Here is a 23,187-nt window from a genome sequence, read left to right on the forward strand (position 1 = left end):
TATAGGGTGTAGCATGTTTGCTGGTTGGTTTTAGCCAAGGCTTATCAGCCAACCAGCAGTGTTTTCCTCTCACAACAAACCAGCATCAGCCGGCTTTATCAGCCCAAAAACCAATCAGCGAACAGACCGGCTAATAAAAATCCGTCATTAATCTGCGAGATGAATTTATTAAGCCTAATTAATCCGTCATTAGCACATGTGCTACTTAGCACTACATTGTCAAATCATAAACTAATTAGGCTTAAAAGATTCGTCTCGTAAATTAGTTATAAACTATGTAATTAGTTATTTTTTTAAATATATATTTAATATTCTAGGTACGCGTCTAAATATTCCATAGTGCACGAACTAAGGGGGTGTTTGGTTGCCCCTTCTAAATTTTAGTCGCTGTTCCATCGGATGTTTGGACACGTGTATGGAGTATTAAATATAGACTAATTACGAAACTAATTACATAGGAATCTTTTGAGTCTAATTAGTCCATAATTTGACAATGTTTTGCTACAGTAAATATGTGCTAATGATAAATTAGTTAGGCTTAAAAAATCCATCTCGTGGAGTACAGACGAATTATATAATTTATTTTTTTATAAGTATCAAATATCCTATATAATATTCTTCCGACATCCTTTTAAATTTTAGTACTAGATCCAAACAGTAGTTGGGAACAGGCATGGGAGCACGGCACTGCCAATTTGGCATGGTCCAGTCCAGTCCCCGTTGCAGCTGGCCCCAGTTATTGCAACGTGGACAGGCCGCCCGGATTGCAGGAATTGTTAGCTGACCGTCCCACAGATGCATTCATCCACGTCTGTCCTGCATCCAAGGGAGCTAGCACCACCAGCTTTCATTCAATGCGCTACTGTTTCAGTGAAAGACGGCAGCTGTAGCACTCAAGCTGTGTGCGCATCGAACACTGTAGCACTCAAGAGAATGAAAGCTTAGCGCGTGTCTAGATTGAGTTTAGGAATCAGTATTTGGTATTGTAGTATTTTTGTTTGTATTTGATAATTATTATCTAATCATAGTCTAACTAGGCTTAAAAGATTTGTTTCGTAATTTACAATCAAACTATGTAATTAATTATTTTTTTATCTACATTTAATACTCCATGCATATATCCAAAGATTTGATACGATGGAGAGAAAGTGAAAAAACTTACAATCTAAACAAGGCCTCACTAAACAAGCAGCATCTGAACTGAAAGCAGACCTACTAGCTGGAGTGCCCATCTATCTATCTATCAGTCGGCCCGTTCGCTGGTTGGTTTGTGGACTGGTTTGGACTGGCTGGTGCTGATTTATTGTGAAAGAAAAATACTATTGATTAGCTGGTTTGGGTTAGCTGAAACCAACAAACGAACAAGATGAGTACGTATATATACCACTAAAGCAAACACAAAGCGTGCGTCTTTCCTGCTACCATCCAAGCGTACCTAGCAAAAGATGTAGCTAGCGTCGGAGAGTTGTATTTCTATTCGTCTACTAAAGTTGCTAGCAAAAGGATTGATGCAGACTTTGTCGAGTAACATCCGGAAAAGGGTCACCATGGCCGGCCTGCGTCTCACGTCGAAGGAGAACAAGGAAAAAAGTTTCAGAGTGCATCATTGCAACTATATATGCATGCAAACACTAGATGAGATTGTTTAACGATTAGTATAGCCGCTATAAAAAAAATGCTTCTCTTTTCGTCCCGTTCGCTTCTCTTAAAATCCGACTTATTCGGTTTCTTTTTTTTAGCCGAAATAGTATTTTTCTCTCACAACAATTCAGCCGGAACAGTATTTTATCTTGTTTTTTCAGCCAAGCGAACGGGCCGATTCATCTTCTCGTTTCAATGGAACTTCGTATATTCGATCGCTGCAAGTGTAGGCCGTCAGTTGTTCGATTCTCTGTCAAATTAAAACAAAGCCAAGAACATCTCTCGATCTCTTACGGTGGCCGATCGAGTTAGTTTTAAGCGTAAAAAGGATATATATGAACTGTAAACGGAAGACGTTTTCAGCATGAGTGGCTTTGAAGTTGCCAGAGGTACATCAGATTGAGCTTTGAAGGGCTCGCTGGGGCAGACAGTACAAACAGACACCGTCGGAGAATAAAGCGCCGGCGGCGGTGGTTGAGGAACACTGGTGGTCCATACATAAAACGCGGCGAAGGAGCAGCTGCAGGAGCAGGACCGTCCCATGCCATCCATGTCTCCAGATCTTTTTTGTGTGGCCGCCTCCATCATTCCCGGTCTCATGCGATGCCTGCACAACTCATGGCAGATTCATTTGTTAGTGGTCTGCATGCAGCTGCAAATGCAGGAAACTAAAAACCGACCATGCAGATTAAGCTGGGCTATACACTGAAGCTATCTGAATTAAGCTGGGCGGCTAATTCCTTGAGAACTTGACAAGTGCCCATCAGCAAAACATATAATAGGTACGTACTCTACTTAGCTAGTACTGTACGAGGCACAGGACCAGTACACACAGTGACAGTGTATTAGTGTACGGAGTAGTATATACTCCTAGCAGGCAGCCAATGCAAAGCTGAAAAGATACAAACGGAGGAAAGCAGCACTCGAGGCAGCTTTGGTTGGGTCATTGACCCATCCATGGCTGTATGCGGAGGCGAAGTAAACGCTGGTCAAGGACCGGAGAGGGAGAGAGAGAGAGAGCGAGAGACAACGGCAGGACGGGACGGGACGGAACGGAAGGCATGGGCATGACCCTGACCCATGAGAGACGGACGAGAGGCACCGCGCTGCACCATCCTGATCCTGACAGGCAAGTGTGTGGGTGTGTGTGTGTGTGTGTGACGCCGTCCGAGAGAGACGCCCGTCCACACACCGACACGGCATCCGTCGCGCTAGCTGCTGTACTGGCTGGGAACTGGGATTAGGCTGCAGGTGAGCAGAGGAGACCAGAGCGCTGCTGTGCTGTGCATGTCCTAATCGAGGGAGGTTAGCAACGGTGATCCCGAAACCGAGCATCGAGTGTGCAGGTTGCCCACGTTCAAAAAGTGTGCAGGTTGCCGGCATATGCTGCCGTGCTGCTGGGATGGATGATGTGGTGCCCCGGGGACGCACACGACAGTCCAAAGGCGGACACGGGTCCACGGGTGCTTGACCCATGGAGCAACAGTCCAAAGGCCAACCGGCCTCTCCTCACCTCTCTCATCCAGCACCCAGCAGCCAACAAACACCTGCCACTCCCTCCTCCAGCCAGAGAGGCATATGTCATCTCATCTGCCACCATTGTAAGGTGTCCTAGGAGTCGCGGCGTGCCGACTGCCGTGCCGATGTCCGAGTCCAGCAGGGCGTTCCACCTCGACGCCCCGTCGTCCTCGTCGGCCGCCGACGGCGACCAGCGCCATGGGAAGCCCGCCTCCGCGTCGGGGCGCCGCGGGGCGGCCGCGGGCGGCGGCGGCAGCGTGCCGTTCCACAGGCTGTTCGCGTTCGCGGACGGCGCCGACGCCGCGCTCATGTCCCTGGGCACGCTCGGCGCGCTCGCCAACGGCGCCGCGATGCCGCTCATGACGGTCCTCTTCGCCCGCCTCATCGACGCCTTCGGCGGCGCCGCCGACACGGGGGGCGTCCTCGCGCGGGTCTCCGCCGTCTCGCTCCAGTTCCTCTACCTCGCCGCCGCATCCGCCGTCGCATCCTTCGTGCGTAAGTGCAGTCCATACACACATACTCACTGCTCCGACTGCTGCTCCACGCCACCGACACTCTCTCACTGACGCACATCGATCCATCCATCCACACAGAGGTGGCGTGCTGGATGATCACCGGCGAGCGGCAGGCGGCGCGGATCCGGGGCCTGTACCTGCGGGCCATCCTGCGCCAGGAGGTGGCCTTCTTCGACCAGCGCGCCACCACGGGCGAGGTCGTGGGCCGGATGTCGGGGGACACCGTGCTCATCCAGGACGCCATGGGCGAGAAGGTCGGCAAGTGCATCCAGCTGCTCGTCGCCTTCGCGGGCGGCTTCGCCGTCGCCTTCGCGCAGGGCTGGCTCCTCGCGCTCGTCATGCTCGCCACCATCCCGCCGCTCGCGCTCGCCGGCGCACTCATGTCCAGCGTCGTCGCCAGGATGGCCTCCCTCGGCCAGGCCGCCTACGCTGACGCCGCCGGCGTCGTCGACCAGACCATCGGCTCCATCACAACAGTAAGCCGACACGGATCGATGCTCGTTCGTTCATGTCGGTCCGATTCGATGACACGTCCCTGCAACACACACGCCCCCCACCACAGGTCGCGTCTTTCACCGGCGAGAGGCGGGCGGTGGCCAAGTACAGCAGCTCGCTCAAGAGGGCGTACAGCTCCGGCGTCTGGGAGGGGCTCGCCGCCGGCGTCGGCATGGGCATCGTCATGGTGCTCCTCTTCTGCGGCTACTCCCTGGGAATTTGGTACGGCGCCAAGCTCATCCTGGACAAGGGCTACACCGGAGCACAAGTCATGAATGTCATCTTCGCAGTGCTCACTGGCTCACTGTAAGTTTTTTTTTCCCATCTTCACTAACGCATGCATTTCCGACAGAATTTAGTTGCACCAGTAATCTCATCTCAGGCCTTGTTTAGTTACCCTCCAAATTCCAAGTTTTTTCACTCTCTCTCCATCACATCAATTTTTAGCCGCTTGCATGGAGCATTAAATATAGATAAAAAAAATAACTAATTGCACAGTTTAGTTCGAAATCACGAGATGAATCTTTTGAGCTTAGTTGGTCCACGATTGGACAATATTTACCAAATAAGACGAAAGTGCTACTATTCATCGGGTTGAAATTATTCACAATCTAAACAAGGCCTCAATAAGTGTCAGTCAAGATCATGACAAGCGTGTGACCAAATAGTCTTTATCTGCAACTGCCAGAAACGATTGGGTGGTTTCAGGAACCAAAAGACTACGAAACAAATGTTCATGTTGCTTTCTCTGTATACCTACATGATAAATCTATCAGGATTCTGCCCCTGATTAAGACATGTCAGGCAGGCCACTCGGCAGTTTGACGGTGATAAAGCACTAGATGTTGTCAGCAAACAAATAAAGCTAGACCAACCCTGCACGTTTGGTTTATTCAGTTAGCGCTTTAGCAGCAACAAACCAAATGCAGATCATGCCAACCTTGCCTTTTTGTTTTAACAGGTTCATACCATCCATACCCAGCAAGGTTGGCAGGAACCGAGCATTTGTGTGTGTGTTTTTGAAAAGGGCCACTTGACCCAACCTTCTTTGGGGGCCATTGTAGGAGCCAGGGAACCCTGGCTGGCCAGCTCCCATCCTTGGGGCTTTAACCGCTTGCTCTATGAGCAGTTCCTAAACCGAGCATTAGTGGTGTTAAGTAACCATAATTGTCCAACCCAACCGAGTCGAATTCCCATGAAATTCACTTTTGTCTTTTGACAAACTTTTTCACTTTTGTCTTTTGCGCTGGCACAGTGTCATATCATGTACAGGAGATAATTTTCTATCTTTAGTTAGTGCTAAATGATGCATCTACTGCACTCTCAGCATGCTTTCTTGTCACCGAATTCAAAGTACTGTTGATTGCACATGGAGTTCTTCCATCAGACCAACAGAACTGGTTAATTTAGCAAGCTCACCCTCTTGCTATTGCAATCACCAGAGCTCTGGGCCAGGCATCTCCAAGCATGAAAGCGTTTGCTGGAGGGCAGGCTGCAGCATACAAGATGTTCGAAACAATCAACAGGGAGCCTGAGATTGATGCGTACAGCATGACAGGTAGGAAGCTGGACGACATTCAGGGAGACATTGAGTTCAGGGATGTTTACTTTTCATATCCAACAAGGCCTGATGAACAGATCTTCAGCGGTTTCTCCCTTGCCATACAGAGTGGCACAACTGTCGCACTGGTTGGGCAGAGTGGGAGTGGCAAGTCGACGGTTATCAGCTTGATTGAGCGGTTCTACGACCCTCAGCTCGGTCAAGTTCTGATAGATGGTGTTGATCTAAAGGAGTTCCAATTGAGGTGGATCAGAAGTAAAATCGGTCTTGTGAGCCAGGAACCGGTCCTGTTCACTGCTAGCATAAGAGACAACATAGCTTATGGCAAGGACAACGCAACCGATGAGGAGATCAGAGCTGCAGCTGAGCTTGCTAATGCCTCCAAATTCATAGATAGAATGCCCCAGGTCATAATACTGCTTATCCTATGAATTTACAAATTTCATCACTGATGATGAATTTTAAAGAAAATATGAGACAAGCTACCCTGCTATGTGTTTGAATTTCTTGATGTTTTTGACATTTACCCAGGGTTTTGCTACTTCAGTTGGTGAACATGGAACACAACTTTCAGGTGGGCAGAAGCAAAGAATAGCCATTGCCAGAGCGATTCTCAAAGATCCAAGAATCTTACTATTAGATGAAGCAACAAGCGCTCTAGACACTGAATCCGAAAGGATTGTACAGGAGGCTTTTGATAGGGTCATGACAAACCGGACAACTGTCATAGTTGCTCACCGTTTGAGCACTGTCAGGAATGCTGACACCATTGCTGTGATTCATCGAGGATTAGTAGTCGAAAAAGGTATTTCCTTTTTACTGAAATCATAACATGCCTTTTCTGCTATCAATTGCTTGACTCCTTAAAAATATCACACTTCATCAGGTTCACACCATGATCTTGTAAGGGATCCAGAGGGAGCTTACAGTCAACTGATACAACTACAGGAAGCGAGTCATGCTTCTGAGGGTGCAAACTACCAGAACAAGTCAAGCAGGAAGGGTGATTCTGGGATTCACTTAGGCAAACAAATGTCGACAAATCAGTCACCAAGCCGAAGGTCACCACAGAACAGCAGCAGCAACCACTCGTTCTCAGTATCACATGGTGTGCCTCTAGAAATTGACGTCCAGAACAGTTCATCAAAGAATATAGATGAAGAAATTCAGCACGAAGTGCCTCTCAGTCGCCTCGCCTCACTTAACAAACCCGAAATCCCAGTGCTTATCCTTGGTTCTATTGCTTCGGCTGTCAGCGGAATGATCTTCCCGATCTTTGCCATACTCCTATCGAATGTGATCAAAGCATTTTATGAGCCACCACGTATTCTGAGGAAGGATGCTGAGTTTTGGTCATCTATGTTCTTGGTATTCGGTGCAGTGTACTTCTTGTCACTTCCTCTTGGCTCATACCTTTTCTCAGTGGCTGGGTGCAAGTTGATAAGAAGGATCAGACTGATGACATTTGAAAAGGTGGTCAATATGGAGATCGAATGGTTCGATTACCCAGAGAATTCAAGTGGAGCAATAGGCGCAAGGCTATCGGCGGATGCAGCAAAAGTTCGGGGGCTTGTGGGTGATGCATTGCAACTGGTGGTGCAGAACTTGGCTACTTTAGTTGCCGGTCTGGTAATTGCTTTTGTATCAAACTGGGAGCTCTCTCTTATTATACTGGCTCTGATACCGCTTATTGGCCTCAATGGATGGATCCAGATGAAGTTTATTCAGGGATTCAGTGCAGATGCAAAGGTATGACAAGAAGCCATAACAAATGTTGCTGTTTCTTCAGTTGGTTGATCATATTATTCACATTTCATCAATTCACTGATTCCGCGTTATGATTTCAGTTGATGTATGAGGAGGCAAGTCAAGTAGCAAATGATGCAGTGAGCAGCATAAGGACTGTGGCGTCATTTTCAGCTGAAGAAAAGGTGATGGATTTGTACAAGAAAAAATGTGAAGGACCTTTAAGAGCAGGGATCAGGACAGGAATAACAAACGGTGTTGGCTTTGGGGTTTCCTTCTTCTTGCTGTTTGGAGTCTATGCAGCCAGCTTCTATGCTGGTGCACGGCTTGTAGAGAACGAGAAAACAACTTTTCCCAAAGTTTTCAGGGTATGTATCATGTTAAATATGATATGTTTACATTATAAAAAAGTGAATTTTAATGGTATCAAACATTTGTAAATGATATATGTTTTTACCGTGGCACTGACATATAAACCTGGACATTGCAATGATCTTTGACTTTGATATCTAGTTAATATTATTGCAGACCAAAAGATTATCCTATCATGGACATTTGAATGCAACTTTATGAAGAAACGATTCTGACTTCAAATAAACTTTCAAAAAGATATTTACTGATGGATTTCAATTTTACAAAGCTTTTATAAATGATATACTTTTGCATTGAAAAGATGGTTCAATGATATGATGGCTGGCTAAATATAGTAATTGCAGAGGAAAACATTATCCTACCTTTGGCATCTGAATGCAGGTATTTCTTGCTCTCAGTATGGCAGCAATCGGGGTGTCACATACGAGTACCCTCACATCAGATTCTTCCAAAGCAAAATCAGCCGTATCTTCTATATTTGCCATCATGGATCGAAAATCAAGGATAGATCCAAGCGATGATGCTGGGGTAACCCTGGAGCCACTAAGTGGCAACATCGAATTTTGGCATGTGAGATTCAGATATCCAACACGGCCCAATGTTCAGATTTTCCAAGACCTATGCCTGACAATTCAATCTGGAAAGGTACAAAACATCTTAATTTCTCAGGATTACAGTGTTATTTGATTTCAACCAATCATCATATAGCGTACAAGTTTATGAAACCGAACCTAGCTAACTGTTTGCGTTTTGTGTCTTACCTCTGCCAGACTGTTGCACTTGTTGGAGAGAGTGGTAGTGGCAAATCAACAGCGATAGCGTTGCTGCAGAGATTCTATAATCCTAACGCAGGCCATATACTCCTAGATGGAGTGGACATACAGAAGTTCCAGCTGAGATGGCTAAGGCAACAGATGGGGCTGGTGAGTCAAGAACCATCGCTGTTCAACGACACGATACGGGCAAACGTTGCCTATGGAAAGGACGGGCGAGCAACAGAATCAGATATCGTGGCTGCCGCACGGTTGGCAAATGCTCACAAGTTCATCAGTTCACTGCATCAGGTAACAATGCCTCAAATGTACTACTGCTTACTGCCTACTCTGAACTAGATGAGATGTTAAAAATGTCACCTTACAGAGATCAGCTGTTACCTGAACAATGCAGGGATATGACACCATGGTCGGTGAGCGTGGGGCTCAGCTATCAGGAGGGCAGAAGCAGCGCGTCGCCATTGCCCGCGCCATCATTAAGGATCCCAAGATCCTTCTGCTCGACGAAGCGACAAGCGCGCTCGATGCAGAGTCTGAACGGACAGTGCAGGACGCGCTGGACCGGGTGATGGTGAACAGAACAACAGTGATCGTGGCGCACCGGCTGTCCACAATACAGGGCGCGGATGTGATCGTGGTGGTCAAGGATGGCATGATCGTCGAGAAGGGGAGGCATGACGCCTTGATCAGGATCGAGGGTGGCGCGTACGCGTCCCTCGTCGCGCTCCATTCAGCAGCGCCGTCATAGCACGTGGCAAGGTCCAGGCAGAAGCGATAGTCTGAATTTGTGATAGGCGAGCAAGCAAGACTGGCGGCTTAACAAAGTTGAGGCGTTGGTTTTTCTTGTCCAGCTCCTGGTGAAATAGATACAAGGCAAAAAAATAAATGAACTCTGCAGCATAGCTAAGCAGGAAAGAAGATTACACAAATAGCAATGTAGCAATCCTGTCTAAGTCACTACTAATATGAATACAGATATTCAGTGTAACAAGCATATACTGAATGCAGTATATATATATTATATAATAACAACAAAGATGTAGATGATGGTGGCATCTCCTTACCTTTGCCTTGAGTTCATCCCAGTTTGAGGAAAAGCTTAGCCTTCACTCCTTCAGGTGTGTCGTCACTCGGAGGAGCAGACCATGTGGCGACAGATCAAGTGTGGAGAAGCAACCTATCACAATTCCGTCACCATAAAACTGTAAATGATTTCAGAAGATGCTGAATTCGAGAAAATCCGCCGGTGAATCCTCCTGCAAGCAACAAGACGCTAAACTAAGAAACCAATAAACCCTAGAGAAGATGAGCAGCATCTAAGCCTGCAGAAAACATTTTGGTTCTCTGTCAGAATCATCAGAGAAAAAAGGGGCACGGCAAGTTCACAGGTAGCAATCCAGCCCGCCATCATCAGGATCAACCAATTCGATCTGCGCCTCCCTCGCTCTCGCTCTTGAGTCTTGAATTGGAATCGGCCCGACGACCCCAGCTCTTCTGAAATTTCTATCTCGCTTGTCGCTTCAGTCTATCCTCTACCGTAGGCAGGATCCACGCGGCCGTCCATTCCCCGCCAGCCAGACCACGTCTTCGCTGACGTGTCACGCATCGCCGCCGTCCATTACCCGCACCCCAGCGGCCCACCGCCAGGATCTTCGAACGGCACGAGCGAGGCAGCGGCCGTCGCCGGCCACTCAGCGCGCGCCACGTACGCCACCAAGGGGCATAACGGTAAAATCCCAAACCAATGCAGCGTGACGCAGGAGCTGTTTTCTATAATAAACCAGTAGGGGAAAAAAAAAGAAAAAAACGGACAAACTTGTGGCGTCGGCAGCCGGGCAAGGTCTCGCCGTCGCCATGGAGCTCACCGGCGCCGCGCTCCGGCGATCCGCGCTGCCGTCGGCGTCCCCGGTGGCCGCGAGGGTGGAGAGGAGGAGGCGCCCGGCCAGGGTGGCCTGCGTCGGGGGCGGGGGTTTCGCGGAGGAGGGGCACCTCAGGTACTACGAGGCGGCCCCGCGGAGGAAGGCGGTGGCGAGGGACCTGGGCAAGCTCCGGGCCATGGGGCTCGTCGCGGGGGACGTGGCCAAGGAGAAGGTCCTCTCGGTGAGCCCTCTGTTTCTCCCCCCTCTTCCTTGTAGTCTTGTTTGTGTTTCGATTTGGGAAATGGATGAAGGATCTGAGTAAGATTAGTAGCCTGGCCTTGTGGTGGCGCCTGCTGCAATTAATTGCTTCCTGTGGATGAATTCGGGCGCGCTGTGAGGATAATCATGATGATGATTTAAGCAATATGGTCGATTTGGTATACGAATGGTAAAAATTGCTACGTTTTATTACCAACTAATTTCAGGTCCTGCTGGTAACCCAACGGTTTTTAAAAGAAATTACCAGCGCATAATACTTGGACTGAACATGTGTATTACCAAGTGTTGGTAATTGGTTTACTTGATAGTTTTGTGTTCTCGATGTGTGTTGATTGAAGCTCTCAAGTTGAGTTCTCATTTCTTTGCACCTGTACACGCAGGAAGCCACAGATCTGCTGCTGCAGGAGCTGAGCCAGATGAAGGATGAGGAATACAAGATAAAGACGGTAGAGAAAGAAGAGAAGGCTGCTATGGAAGCACTGAAGAAGGAGAATGACGCGAAGAAGAATGCCACTGCGATGATTAAGTGTGAAGAAGATGAGTCCTCCTCTGAGTCAAGTGAGAGCGATTGCGAGGACGAGGCAACCATGAACGTTGAGCCGGGCATGATGATGTCAACAGCGATTCCCGAAGTTGTTGCATCAAGCATCGCAGCTGTCTCCGCGATGGAGTGTGATAAGGCCGCAATGAAGGCCATGAAGAAAATGGAGAAGGAACAAATGAAGGCCATGAAGAAGATGGAGAAGGAACAGAAGAAGGCCGCGAAAAAGGCCATGAAGATGGAGAAGGAAGCAATGAAGATGGCAATGGCTACGCTGAATGGCTGCAGGGATGAAGACGATTCCTCATGCTCATCAGAGTCCAGCGAAAGCGAATGCGAGGGGCAACTTGTCAGGATGAGCCGCTGCGCTACAATCACCGCACCAGAAATGCCATATCCAAGCACAGGTCTCCCCATCATAGTTCCTCAAATTCCAGCACCTTTGGCACCGGAGCCATCTCAACCTTCAGAGCCAGCAACCGCGGTGCAAGCCACCAGGGTCAGCAGCGTTGCAGTAGCTGAGACATCCACAACTAGCAGAATTGAGGTCTGCATGGGCGGCAAATGCAAGAAGTCAGGCGCGCTTGCTCTTCTGCAGGAGTTCGAGAAGACTGTGGGTACTGGAGGTGCGGTCGTCGGCTGCAAGTGCCTTGGGAAGTGCGGCCTAGGTCCCAACGTGCGGCTGAGGAGTGACGTCTCTGCAGACAGTTCTGCAAAGGGGGATCCACTCTGCATCGGTGTAGGTTTTGAAGATGTTGGCACCATAGTGGCAGGTGTCTTCGGGGACGCTGATCTGGGCATGACACCCACCTAGACCTGGTTGTACTACCTAGACCTAATCGCACTTCAAGAGAAGCTTGTATTCACAGATGTTGCACTGAACAAATGTATAGTGCAGATCAGCTACGGCCTTGCTAGGCTGCTAGTGCTAAGTTTATGTACTATACGTCTATATAGAACATGTATGGTAATCAATGTTTCTTATCTGTATATATTTGACTGCGATTGTTTACATGGTTTTCAGATTTGAGCATCTGGGACTGGGACTACATAGGGATGTATAGGGATGGTTAATGTTAATTTTCTCCACTGTCTGGACGAAGAAATAACTGGAACTAGACAACTAGTGTCTCAGGTTATTAGATTCATACAAGTTTTCAATGATAAGCTCTTGCCCGTCTTCATTACTTAATTTATCTTCTGCCCCAGCTAAGAAAAGTTACCCGTTCTTACTTGATTTCTCTTTTATTGACTCTGGACTGTTTGTCCTGTGTTGTTTTTTCTCCATTTGTACACTATATGGCCAGATCTGTTATTGGACCTGTCTACTACTACTGCTTGTGGCTTTCGACAAGCTATGCTCAAACTTTTGAAAAGTATCAATAACATTTGAAATAATTAGTTCCGAGACATGAGAAGTGCGTCGATTGTTTTATAATTTATGAGCTTATTTATGTCTTGGATCATTTAAATATATACTCTAGTAAAATATAGTGGTCAAAGTTGCGTAAAAAAATAGTGGTCAAAGTTACACATAGGGTATCTGTTTTCTTGATATTCTTCAAATAAAACAGCAGACATGTGTCAACAATAGGACACATTGATGCATCACTACCAATTGTTTCTCTTAATGTTAATTATTATTACTCCCTCTGTTCCAGATTATAATACGTTTTGGTTTTTCTAGATACATTATTTTTGCTATGTACCTAGACATAGTGTATATCTAAGTGTATAGCAAAAACTATATATCTAGAAAACCAAAACGTCTTATAGTTTGAAACGGAGAGAGTAATAGGTAGGCATGTTTCGTTGTCTGCTAAATTCATGGCCTTTTGATGTTTTTGCGTGCGTGCGTGCGTGAATTGATTCAGATCTGCATATGTAAATTCAAATTCGAAAGTCTTGGAAATGCTTTCTCAGCTCCCATGCAATTTGGTCTATATGTCCTGGTGCCTTACATATCGTGGTGACACTGAACCTGTGGTTGCCGCGGTCACATTTTGGTTACTGGCCTATGTGACTGGCTGATTGAGATGAACTATCTCATTCTCATTGGAGAGAGCTTCCAGAGTTGGCGAAATCTGAAGTGGTATGCCTCCTGGAGGGCTAAAGACATTGTTTCTAACGTTTATTGATGAAGATACTGGAGAGGTCTTAGGGCATTCGTAACATGTATGGCCAGCCACAACCTTAAGCTGAGACCCACACCCACCTCAGATAAGGTCTCTCATTCTTAAGTTCGAGGTCTAAAACTTTTCAATGCAACAATTATATGCTTAAATTGTTGGTAGGAACCCGAGAGGCTGCCAACAACAGAATGCCGGTAATGCCCAACACCATCAGTATCATCTCGAGTAGTTGGGTCCATTCTCAAAGAGAGAATGTCTAACATCTGGAGTGCACAGCCATCTCGTAGAGGATGAATCTCACAAGTCTCTGCATTTCACATTTGGTAATCTTGCCAGAACACTGAAATAGCCATCTGAGAGTAGTACTGCAAATTATTGACAAAAGATCAGCACCATCAAAATTTAATATTTTTTTTCTCGAACAATGCAGGAGAGCCATGTGTCATTTCACTAAGTTAGAAGAAAGATAAGGGAGAGGGCACATAACCTACTCCCAGAAAGACATGAGTGAACTCCACTGGGAATAAGCTTGGCACCCAGATATAATATTCAAGCCTCAACATTCAAATGTTGGTGATAAGCTCATGTCCAGTAGGTTTGAGTTTTCCAATGCAGCAGCAACACGTTCTTTGTCGTTCAGTTGCTCATTCACTGCAACAAAGAATTACTTTATACGCTGAAAAATTCAACCAATCGATATATATGGTAACTATTGCAGAAGCTGTAGAACATATACCAGCAGCTTCAGTTGCAAGTGATCCAGGGGCAACCCTTATGTCCACCTACAAAAGTTAAGATTCAGATGACTGCCTAAATTTTCTCAGGAGATAACAAGCAACACACACATACACACACACACAGAGATAGAGAGCTCACACACAACAGACGACGAAACAATTTCCCTAACATGTTGATGATTAAAAAAGAAAAAGAAAGATTTGAGATCTGCCTTTTTAGATTGTATTCCCACCAATAAAAATCAAATATTTTCTTGAAATGTACAGCAGACATGTACATGGGATACTAATTCTCTTAACCATTTCGGTGACCAAATTTTATGTGCAACAAAGGTATAATCCTTTTTATAATTCAATCTGACAGACAAACATTTCATGCCCACATACCACCTCTGAAGAAGTGGTTAGCAACAATACTGTCGGGTTCATAAACCCGGGATCCCTCGGGGACCGGCTTCCACGCCAAGGCTCGGCCCGAGCAGACAGCGCGTAACTCTTGGGCCGGCCCAAGAGTCTAAAACGACAGACCGGACGGGTGGCCCAGTCATCGACCGGAAGGTCTGGCCGAAGAGGAACAACGCCCTCTCGTCGGCTGCTTTGGCCCACCTCTCCGACCAGAGTGTTCGCTTCGACTCCAGCTGCCACCGAACGGCCTCTCCAATCGAAAAGCTTGGCCCAAAACACTACTTCCGGCTCTGACCCCGCGTCTCCGACCGGAGATCGCAGGAACCCTGCTCACCGCTCTTCTCCGACCGACGCACTCAGAGCCGACTGGAGCCATCCGACCGAGGACGCCCGCTCGGTAGGAACCAGAAGATCTCACAAGTCAAAACCACTATACCAGGGACCATACCCTGCACGGAACAATACTCTGCAGTCACCCTGACACAGACAGTTTTGTAGACGCCGACATCTCCCTCTACAATATTGTAGGGCCCGCTAAAACTCCCATACGGTAAGCCCCCCACGTGCCTATGGACGTCGATAGCGGTATGGGTGCCAGGATTTACCGTACCGGGTGAACATATTGAGACTCCTTACATGCCTCTAGGCATCAAACAGTATTTGCAGGTACCGACGTCCACCATCCCTGAAAAAGGCAGCACGATCTCCCGTGTGCATCTGACATTCTACAGTGACAACAACAGTGTTGTAGGCGCCTACCACTATCTTATACCCGCCGGTGTGGGCAACAAGGCTCGGCAGCATACGTACCCTCACCCTCTCACTTGTAAAGCCGTCCCCTTCATCTATAAAAGGGGGTGCGCTTCCTCCAATAAAGAGGGCCCTTCTTTAGGAGAACAAGCACCGATCAAGTTCACTAGCTCACAACCACAGAACCGCTGGGTTCGTACCCCAATCACACACTTGAACACTTAGCTCATAGCGTAGCTCCTGTCGCTCTTGGCCCTTCCGACCGGAGCCGACCGGATCTCTTGTACACCCCTTCCTTCTCCTTCTCGTTTGTAACCCCACTGCAAACTTCGAGCACCTGGGCTCAGGAATAAAGTCACCGACCGACCCCGACTGGACGTAGGGCACGTTGCCTGAACCAATATAAATCATGTGTCATTGAGTGCTAGGCCGCCTCCGATCACAACGTACAGCAAAACTACAAATATTCACTAGTTGGTCACTTTCTGCACCGACAAATACAATCCCTAATGACAGCAGTATGCTGACATAAATGACATGCCTATCACTGATTTCAAGAACTTGCTAAACTGGGCATGATGGCAACATATCAAACCCTGATTGCTCTAGAAAATAATATTGATAGTGTAAACCGTAACATGAGTACTTTGTCTCAAGCTCTACAACGTCAACAAACCTTGTAACGAGGAGGGAGACTTCGTACAAGTTTGACACGTATGCAAAGGCCAATAATAGTTGCCATGCTGCAGTGTTCCACTGTTGGGGTGAAATTAGCCCTGATGCAAAGCAAAATGAATCCCACGAGGCCACCAGTGAACTTCAGTAACGATCCTGAATTGTACATCCAAACAAAGGAACTTACCTGACATGATTGCTTTCATCATTGAGTGCGATTGAGTCTTCGGTTACCACATTCAGCTGTTCCAGTGAGTATGGGTGCTCTGGGTCCTTTATATCTCTAATGTGATGTAAGAACATCAAGGACCACAACCAAATGGCTAGGAAAGAGAACTCACAGATAAATGGAAGAAAAAAAAAGCTTCACTGCATTTATATAAGAGAAATCATTAAGAAGGATATCAAATACTCGACCGCCCCAGATTTAGCTGCTATTTTTTGATGTACGATCTCCTCCTTCCCTCAGACTTATCTGGGCCTCCCCCTTTCGCCCACCAAGCTGTCTGTCGCTGACTGCACGCCGCTCGTCTCCTCCTGTGATAGATACCTTTCAGGTGAGAAAATTGACTCCAAACAACGTGCTTCGTAAATATAGGACTTCAAACATCGTCTTCGTAAAAATAACTCTCGAAACGTTGGCTTCTTGATTTCCATGACATTTGGTGTATTAAGACTTTTTTCTCATCGAAATACATGTATTTGTTCCCAAAGTGACCATTTTACCCTTCTGGTCTATACGGCTCTCTCATTCCTGCCCCCGACCTGTGGGCAGATAGAGTTGCTCGACTCTTGCAACGGGCTCCTCCTGCTCTGCTGGGGTGCTCCACCACCGCCTGTACATCCGTTTATGTTGTCTGCAATCCTGTAACCAGCGAGTGGCTTGCTTTGCCCCAACCGAGCGAGGCCCCTGGGCAGTATGGTGCTCCAATGAGAGAGAACAAGTGGATCCGCTCTGCTGTGCTAGGCTTCGATCCCTCCTCGAATTTCCATGTTTTTCAGCTACTGGAGACAGAATTCGGCATAACTGATTATAAAGTTGAGGCAGTGGAGATTTACTCATCTGAAACTGAAAGATGGATTTTTAGTGAATGTCGTTGGGGTGCGGATGAATGCCCCATCTCTTTGATGGCAGCATGATGTATTTAAATAGTGTCATACACTTCACTGTCCAAGGCGGTGCAATTGCTGCGGTGGACTGGGGGAGAGGCATGGAGGGTCAACCGTGTGCGCCCGCAGTTCAGTGAATGCTATGGCAACGGCTTCACTGGCCACTCTCAGGGACGCTTGCTTTACATGTTTGATGACGACAAAGGGGATTTTTTGTCAGTCTATGTTCTTGAGGATAGAGGCAGCGAGGAGTGGACTTTCAAGCACAACATCAGCAAGGCTGATCTTTTTGGACCAAGAAAGTGGACCTGGGGGCCATACTACAAGGTAGTTGCATTTCATCCAGATGCTGAATTGATCTTCTTCTATGACTGGCAACGCAATAGACTGATCTTCTATGGAAATACACGTATTTAGATGAGAAAAGAGTCTTAATACATCAAATGTCATGGAAATTAAAAAGCCAACATTTTAAAGGTTATTTTTACGAAAACGATGTTTGGAGTCCTATATTTACGAAGCACGTTGTTTGGAGTCCTAAATTTACAATTTTCTCCTTTCAGGTTGGCGGGCTTCTCTGCTTAATCGGGCAGGGCGCCTCACCCTGACTATTTCGGTTCTCAGCTCCCTCCCCCTCCACTTTATGGCTGCTATTGATCGCCGTCGTCGTGCTTTATTCTGGACGGGGGAAGATGTCTGTCATGGTTCCAAATGTCTCGTGGCCTGGGAAGACGTATGTGTCAGTAAAGACGGTGGAGGCCTCGGTATTAAGGATCTCTAACAGCAAAACCGGTGTCTGCTCATGAAATTTGTTGACAAGCTCTTCTCTAATGATCTTGCTCCTTGGAAAAACTGGATTCTCCGAGATGCTGCATCCTCACCCCACTAATGGATCCCAATCCTATTTGTGGAAAATTGTTAGCGATGAACTTGATACTTACCGATCTATCACTTATGCGAATGTTCACAACGGTGCTTCTACCTCTTTCTGGTTCGACCACTGGTTGCCTGGTGGTCCTCTTAACATCACCCACGCTGCTCTCTTCTCCCACACTACCCGGCCTAATGTATCGGTTCAGCGTGTTTTCCAGTCTAGGTTTGATTTGTGTCTTCGCCCAAGGTTAACCAACTTTGCTAGTGTTCAGCTAGCAGCTCTGCTTTCTTGCCTGCAGGATGTTGTTCTCACCGAGGAGCCAGATGACCGGCGACTGAAGCTCACAGGCAGACATTATACATCCAAAGATATGCATATACTGCCCTCGATTCCAGTCAAGACTCAACAGACCTTGTGGGGCAGCGAATCTGGAGAACACGGGTGCCAAATAAAGTTAAAATTTTTGCCTGGTTGTTTTTCAGGGACAGATTAAGTACGCGGTGCAATCTGTTCGCTAAGCATGTCCTGGAAGATGATATATGCCGTCGGTGGTCTCTCCATCCAGAGGACCGGGGACATCTGTTCTTCTCTTGCTCATCTAGCTTGGAGGCTGCTTCTGAATGAAGTTTGGTGGGGAAGCTCTCCCCCCGTTTTCGTTTCAAAAAAAAAAAAAAAAAAAAAAACTTCTAGCTGGTCTATGGGCTCTGCCGCAATTTCATCTTTGGTCTCTGGTGCCTGTCGGACTATGCGCCTCTCTTTCTTCTCATGGATTATAGGATTAGTATTAATCAACCCCATAGCCATTCCTATGGAATGCAATGCAGTAACCTTAGATGAGAAACGCAAATTCCTGCAAGTCAAAACAAATGAAAATGTGTTTGCAACAGTGTCTGATTTACACTGCACAGCCAAGTCATACCGTAAAATATTTGCCAAAGAATATTTATTTTGTGGGCTGCACTACTACGAACTCAACCATTTGTGTTAGTTATTATGACCGATCTAACCGAGCAGTGTTACCAGTTACGGAGGCAAGGAATCAAAGGTCTATAGCATGGATAATTTAATCCATGCCCAACCCAAGCGAATCAACTGAATAATCTGACACGAACCAACACAAGAGGCCCTCCCACCTCGCCTTCGCTGTGGGGAAACGAGTGGCGACTGCCGACTGGAGTATGTGCGTCGGGGGTCGGGGTGGGCTGCCCGTCAGAGAGGAGTCGGACTGTCGGAGCAAGACGTCGTCAGTCAGCGTCTGCTTCTCGTCTCGGCGGCGCGGCCTCGCTCGTTGGCCGTTCGGAGGCCGGACGGGCGGAGGAGTGGAGGTGCGATGCCAGGACGGGGCGAGACGGTGGTGGTCGGCCCGGCGGTCGCTGAACCCCAGCGCTGCGGCAGCTGACCGACGAAACACGCGTCCGGCCCATATACAACAGCATCGTATGCGTGCAGCTGCAGCCCGGAAAAGAAGACGGACTCAAGGCCCAAGCAACGGCGACAGAAGCATAGATACGGGGAAAAGTCCATCGAACCTCCTTCAACTCTTTCTTAATTAGAAAATTAGATTTTCAGACTCCCGTAAATCGTTTTAAAAACAGTCTTGGCTAACATGGCGCCACATTAGCGACGAGCGCGGTAAACTGAACTTTCACGATAATTCAAGAGGCAAATTAGACTCTAAAAAACATAAGTAATTTTTGAAAATTTTCAAATGCTTTTAGGATAAATAAACATTTTAAAATACTAAAATATGATTTAAAATTAAAAATTCCTAAAAATTTTGCTTTAACTGAGAAAAAACAAAACTAAATAATGGTCTACACTCTACACCGTCAAAAGTTTAGGTTTGCCTCGTACCATCGGGATCTCTCTCACCAAACATATCCTAAGGGCACCCGCAGTGGGTGATTTTAACAGAAGAGAGAGAAAAATTAGCTCTTAATTAAAAACTAGGCTCATATACACGTTCCAAGATTATGTGAGATAAATTTCGAATCCTCAAACGACTGTCATGCGTGACTAGATGATAGACAATTGAGTGAAAACACTAGGCCCTCGTTTAGTTGGCCAAACTTAGCGCCGTTAAAATTCATGTAGCGTACTGTAGTGTACTGTAACATTTCGTGTAACATTTCGTTTGTATTTTGTAATAATTATCCAATCGTTGACTAATTAGGCTCAAAACGTTCGTCTCGCAAAGTACAACCAAATTGTGTAATTAGTTTTTGATTTCGTCAACATTTAATACTCCATGCATGTACCGCAAGTTTGATGTGACGAAAAATCTTCTTTTTATATAGTGCCAAAGTTTGGATTCTGATGTAACTAAACACACCCTAGGACTGCTGGAAGCACACTGTACTTGAGAGGGATTTGACTTCCCTCCAGCGCTTTTGTAAAAAGCAGTGCATTGTTGTAGTATGAGGGTTCTCTTGTGTACGGGCATGGTGCAGACAGCTCTATTTATAGCGGCGTGAGGTGCTGGGCATGGGAAAATCTACGGAGGCACAGTAGTAAATATCTACAGCAATGAAGGTACAAGTTTATCTTTTTCAGCATATAATTTTAGTCTTTTTCACCGTGCGTTCGGCAACTCGAACTAACTCCTCAAAATTTAGCCCCCTACTTTCAAAAATAAGGATTCCTCATCCTGATTCAAACCCTTATTTCTTTCTGCTCTCCAACCGAACTCTTATTCCAGGCTCTCTATTTTCTCTCACCTATATTTTATACATAACTTGTAACTACCAAGTCCAGCATTTTATATCTAAATTGCGTTAGTATTATTGGAATGGATATTTCTTAATGACAGTTTTGTAGGCTAAATATTGGAGGAATTATTTTTTCAAATGATTTAGAACTATATTTTTTTATTTGTCGGTCTTAGAACGACTATATATTTGAACGGATACTCTTCCAACGGCTATAAATGTCGCTCTTCCAATGGCTATAAATCAAACGGTCGCTTTTTCAACGGCTATAAATCAAACGGTCGCTCTATCTGCAACGGTTATATTTTTCCGTCTATATATATGTATGGCCATTCCCTTTCCTGAACCAATTCCAACATTGCGCTGCTTCTTGTCCACTAAAAATGAGTCGTCTCTCCTGACTAGATTCATCTTCTTCATCCGATGATGGCGATGATGCTCTTGAGGAAACCCTTACTGCGTTACACCAAGCACACACTCAATGTCACGCTCTTCATGCTCCACGATGGGGTGGTTCTATACCTGGGCGTCAGTACATTCATCGGGACAAAGAAAGTGGGCATTGGAGGTTGTACAATGACTATTTCTCCAAAAATCCAACCTACAGGCCACCTTTCTTTCGGCGTAGGTTTGCTAATAGCCTGCTAATTATTGTGTACCTTCTTTATCCACATTCCTATCTCCATGTTTGCTTAGTTTGGATTTGTCCCTCAGGTTTAGGATGTCTCATACGCTATACCTTCGCATAGTGCAAGCTGTAGAGCAACATGATAATTACTTTGAGCAGAAAAGAGATAGAGTTGGACGTCTCGGGTTATCATCTTTGCAAAAGATTACTGTAGCTTTTTTATGCTTAGTTATGGAGTACCAGCTGATTTCATGGATCAATACATTCGTATTGGTGAAAGTACTGTCATAGAAAGCCTTAGAAGATTTGTAACAGCAGTTGTTGACGTGTTTGGAGAGAAGTATCTGAGATCCCCTAATGAGAATGACACAAGTAGATTACTTGCAATCAGGCAGCGGAGGGGCTTTCCTGGAATGCTTGGGAGTTTGGATTGCATGCATTGGAGGTGGAAGAATTGTCCTAACCCATGGCATGGGCAATATACTAAGCATGAGCACGAGCCTACAATAATACTCGAAGTTGTTGCATCGCATGATCTTTGGATTTGGCATGCTTTTTTTGGTTTACTAGGGTCACACAATGATATCAATGTTCTTCATCGTTCCCATCTATTTGCAAGGCTAGCCGAAGGAGATGCCCTAGAAGTTAATTTTATCGTTAACGGTAATAATTATACAATGGGGTACTACCTTGTAGATGGCATCTACCCTCAATGGGTGACATTTGTGAAGACCATAACAAATCCCCAAGGGAACAAGAAGAAATACTTTGTCAAGGCACAAGAAGCGGTTAGAAAGGATGTGGAAAGGGCTTTTGGGGTTCTAGAAGCTCAATTTGCCATTGTTCGCGGACCAGCTCGTATGTGGGATAAAGCGACACTTAGAAAAATAATGACAGCTTGTGTCATCATGCACAACATGATCGTTGAAGACGAGCGAAGTGAAGACGAAGACGAAGACGTCCACTACGAGGGTGTCGGCCAGCTTGTGAGACCTACCCCACCTGAAGTTCGTAATCGTACACGAGAGTTCCATGAATTCCTACAAGCTCATCACAATATCACAAACAGGCAAATCCACGCCCAACTTCAGCAAGATCTTATCGAGCACCTTTGGCAGCATTACTCGGACATGTATCAGTACTGAACCTTCATATCCTTGTAGTCTTGTACCATCTATTTTTACCAGTAGAGTACCTTCTATTTTATCAGTCATGTACCCTTCAATCATGTATCAGTCAAATAAACATCCATTTTGATTCTAGGAAAACAAAAAAATATTATTCTACCATTTGTATTTGGCATCACAGGCATAAATTTACACACATTCTAAATCCAAATTGCACATTACACTGGTTCACAAGTCCAAATTCACCACATTGCTCGAGAGTCTGACTTCAGCAAGTCTTACATGCTAAGTAAGTTCGTTCAAGAGGCAAAACTTCACCAAGTCTAGCTGCTTACATGCCAACTAAATAACAGTTCAAAGAGGCAAGACTTCAGCAAGTCTAGCTGCTTACATGCCAACTAAATAACAGAGAGGCCTTTTCATAGTGCACACACAAAAGACAAATAAACACGATGCTTCTAGTTGCCACCACCACAACATCGAGCAATGATCTCATTCTGCAATATCTTATAAAATATCTTTTATCCCTCACTCATACCATTAAGGTCCATGTTCATAACTTTCTCATCATCTTCTCTCTGTTTCAACTCTATTTCTTGTTGCATTAAATCCAGCTTCCTATACGCTACTTGTTGCTTGATTTCAAGCCTTCTAGTCTCTACCATAAGCCTCTCATCATTACGTTCTTTTTTTAATCTCCCTCATCTGTTCAGCCTTTTCTTTCTTTGCCCACAATTTTTC

The 23,187-nt window shown here is 46.1% G+C and overlaps 4 protein-coding genes and 1 long non-coding RNA gene across 5 annotated transcripts; 3 read left to right on the forward strand and 2 right to left on the reverse strand.

Moving 5' to 3' along the window:
* Positions 1-1,960: 1,960 nt before the first annotated feature.
* On the reverse strand, positions 1,961-8,747 carry LOC136515032 (uncharacterized). Its single transcript, XR_010773934.1, has 3 exons — positions 8,610-8,747; positions 8,211-8,485; positions 1,961-2,248 (listed from the first exon to the last, which is right to left on the reverse strand). It is a non-coding gene; the product is annotated as an uncharacterized lncRNA (long non-coding RNA).
* On the forward strand, positions 3,045-9,369 carry LOC136515031 (ABC transporter B family member 4-like). The gene is made up of 10 exons (XM_066508728.1): positions 3,045-3,654; positions 3,753-4,150; positions 4,237-4,475; positions 5,612-6,137; positions 6,262-6,535; positions 6,617-7,479; positions 7,578-7,844; positions 8,230-8,493; positions 8,619-8,912; positions 9,016-9,369. The coding sequence occupies exons 1-10, from the start codon at positions 3,048-3,050 to the stop codon at positions 9,367-9,369; spliced, it is 4,086 nt and encodes a 1,361-aa protein (XP_066364825.1). The 5' UTR covers positions 3,045-3,047.
* Positions 9,370-10,431: 1,062 nt separating this feature from the next.
* On the forward strand, positions 10,432-12,290 carry LOC136516809 (diacylglycerol O-acyltransferase 3-like). Its single transcript, XM_066510300.1, has 2 exons — positions 10,432-10,721; positions 11,140-12,290. Exons 1-2 carry the CDS (start codon positions 10,476-10,478, stop codon positions 12,112-12,114), a joined length of 1,221 nt encoding a protein of 406 aa, XP_066366397.1. The 5' UTR covers positions 10,432-10,475; the 3' UTR covers positions 12,115-12,290.
* A 1,698-nt stretch (positions 12,291-13,988) lies between these two features.
* On the reverse strand, positions 13,989-18,787 carry LOC136515275 (protein AE7-like). Its single transcript, XM_066508916.1, has 5 exons — positions 18,662-18,787; positions 16,187-16,293; positions 16,001-16,100; positions 14,169-14,214; positions 13,989-14,083 (listed from the first exon to the last, which is right to left on the reverse strand). Exons 1-5 carry the CDS (start codon positions 18,785-18,787, stop codon positions 13,989-13,991), a joined length of 474 nt encoding a protein of 157 aa, XP_066365013.1.
* A 2,783-nt stretch (positions 18,788-21,570) lies between these two features.
* On the forward strand, positions 21,571-22,464 carry LOC136515276 (uncharacterized). Its single transcript, XM_066508917.1, has one exon. It carries the CDS (start codon positions 21,571-21,573, stop codon positions 22,462-22,464), a length of 894 nt encoding a protein of 297 aa, XP_066365014.1.
* The last annotated feature ends 723 nt before the right edge of the window (positions 22,465-23,187 follow it).

Source organism: Miscanthus floridulus, chromosome 17 (assembly GCF_019320115.1).
Source record: "Miscanthus floridulus cultivar M001 chromosome 17, ASM1932011v1, whole genome shotgun sequence".
NCBI classification, from domain to species: Eukaryota; Viridiplantae; Streptophyta; class Magnoliopsida; order Poales; family Poaceae; genus Miscanthus; species Miscanthus floridulus.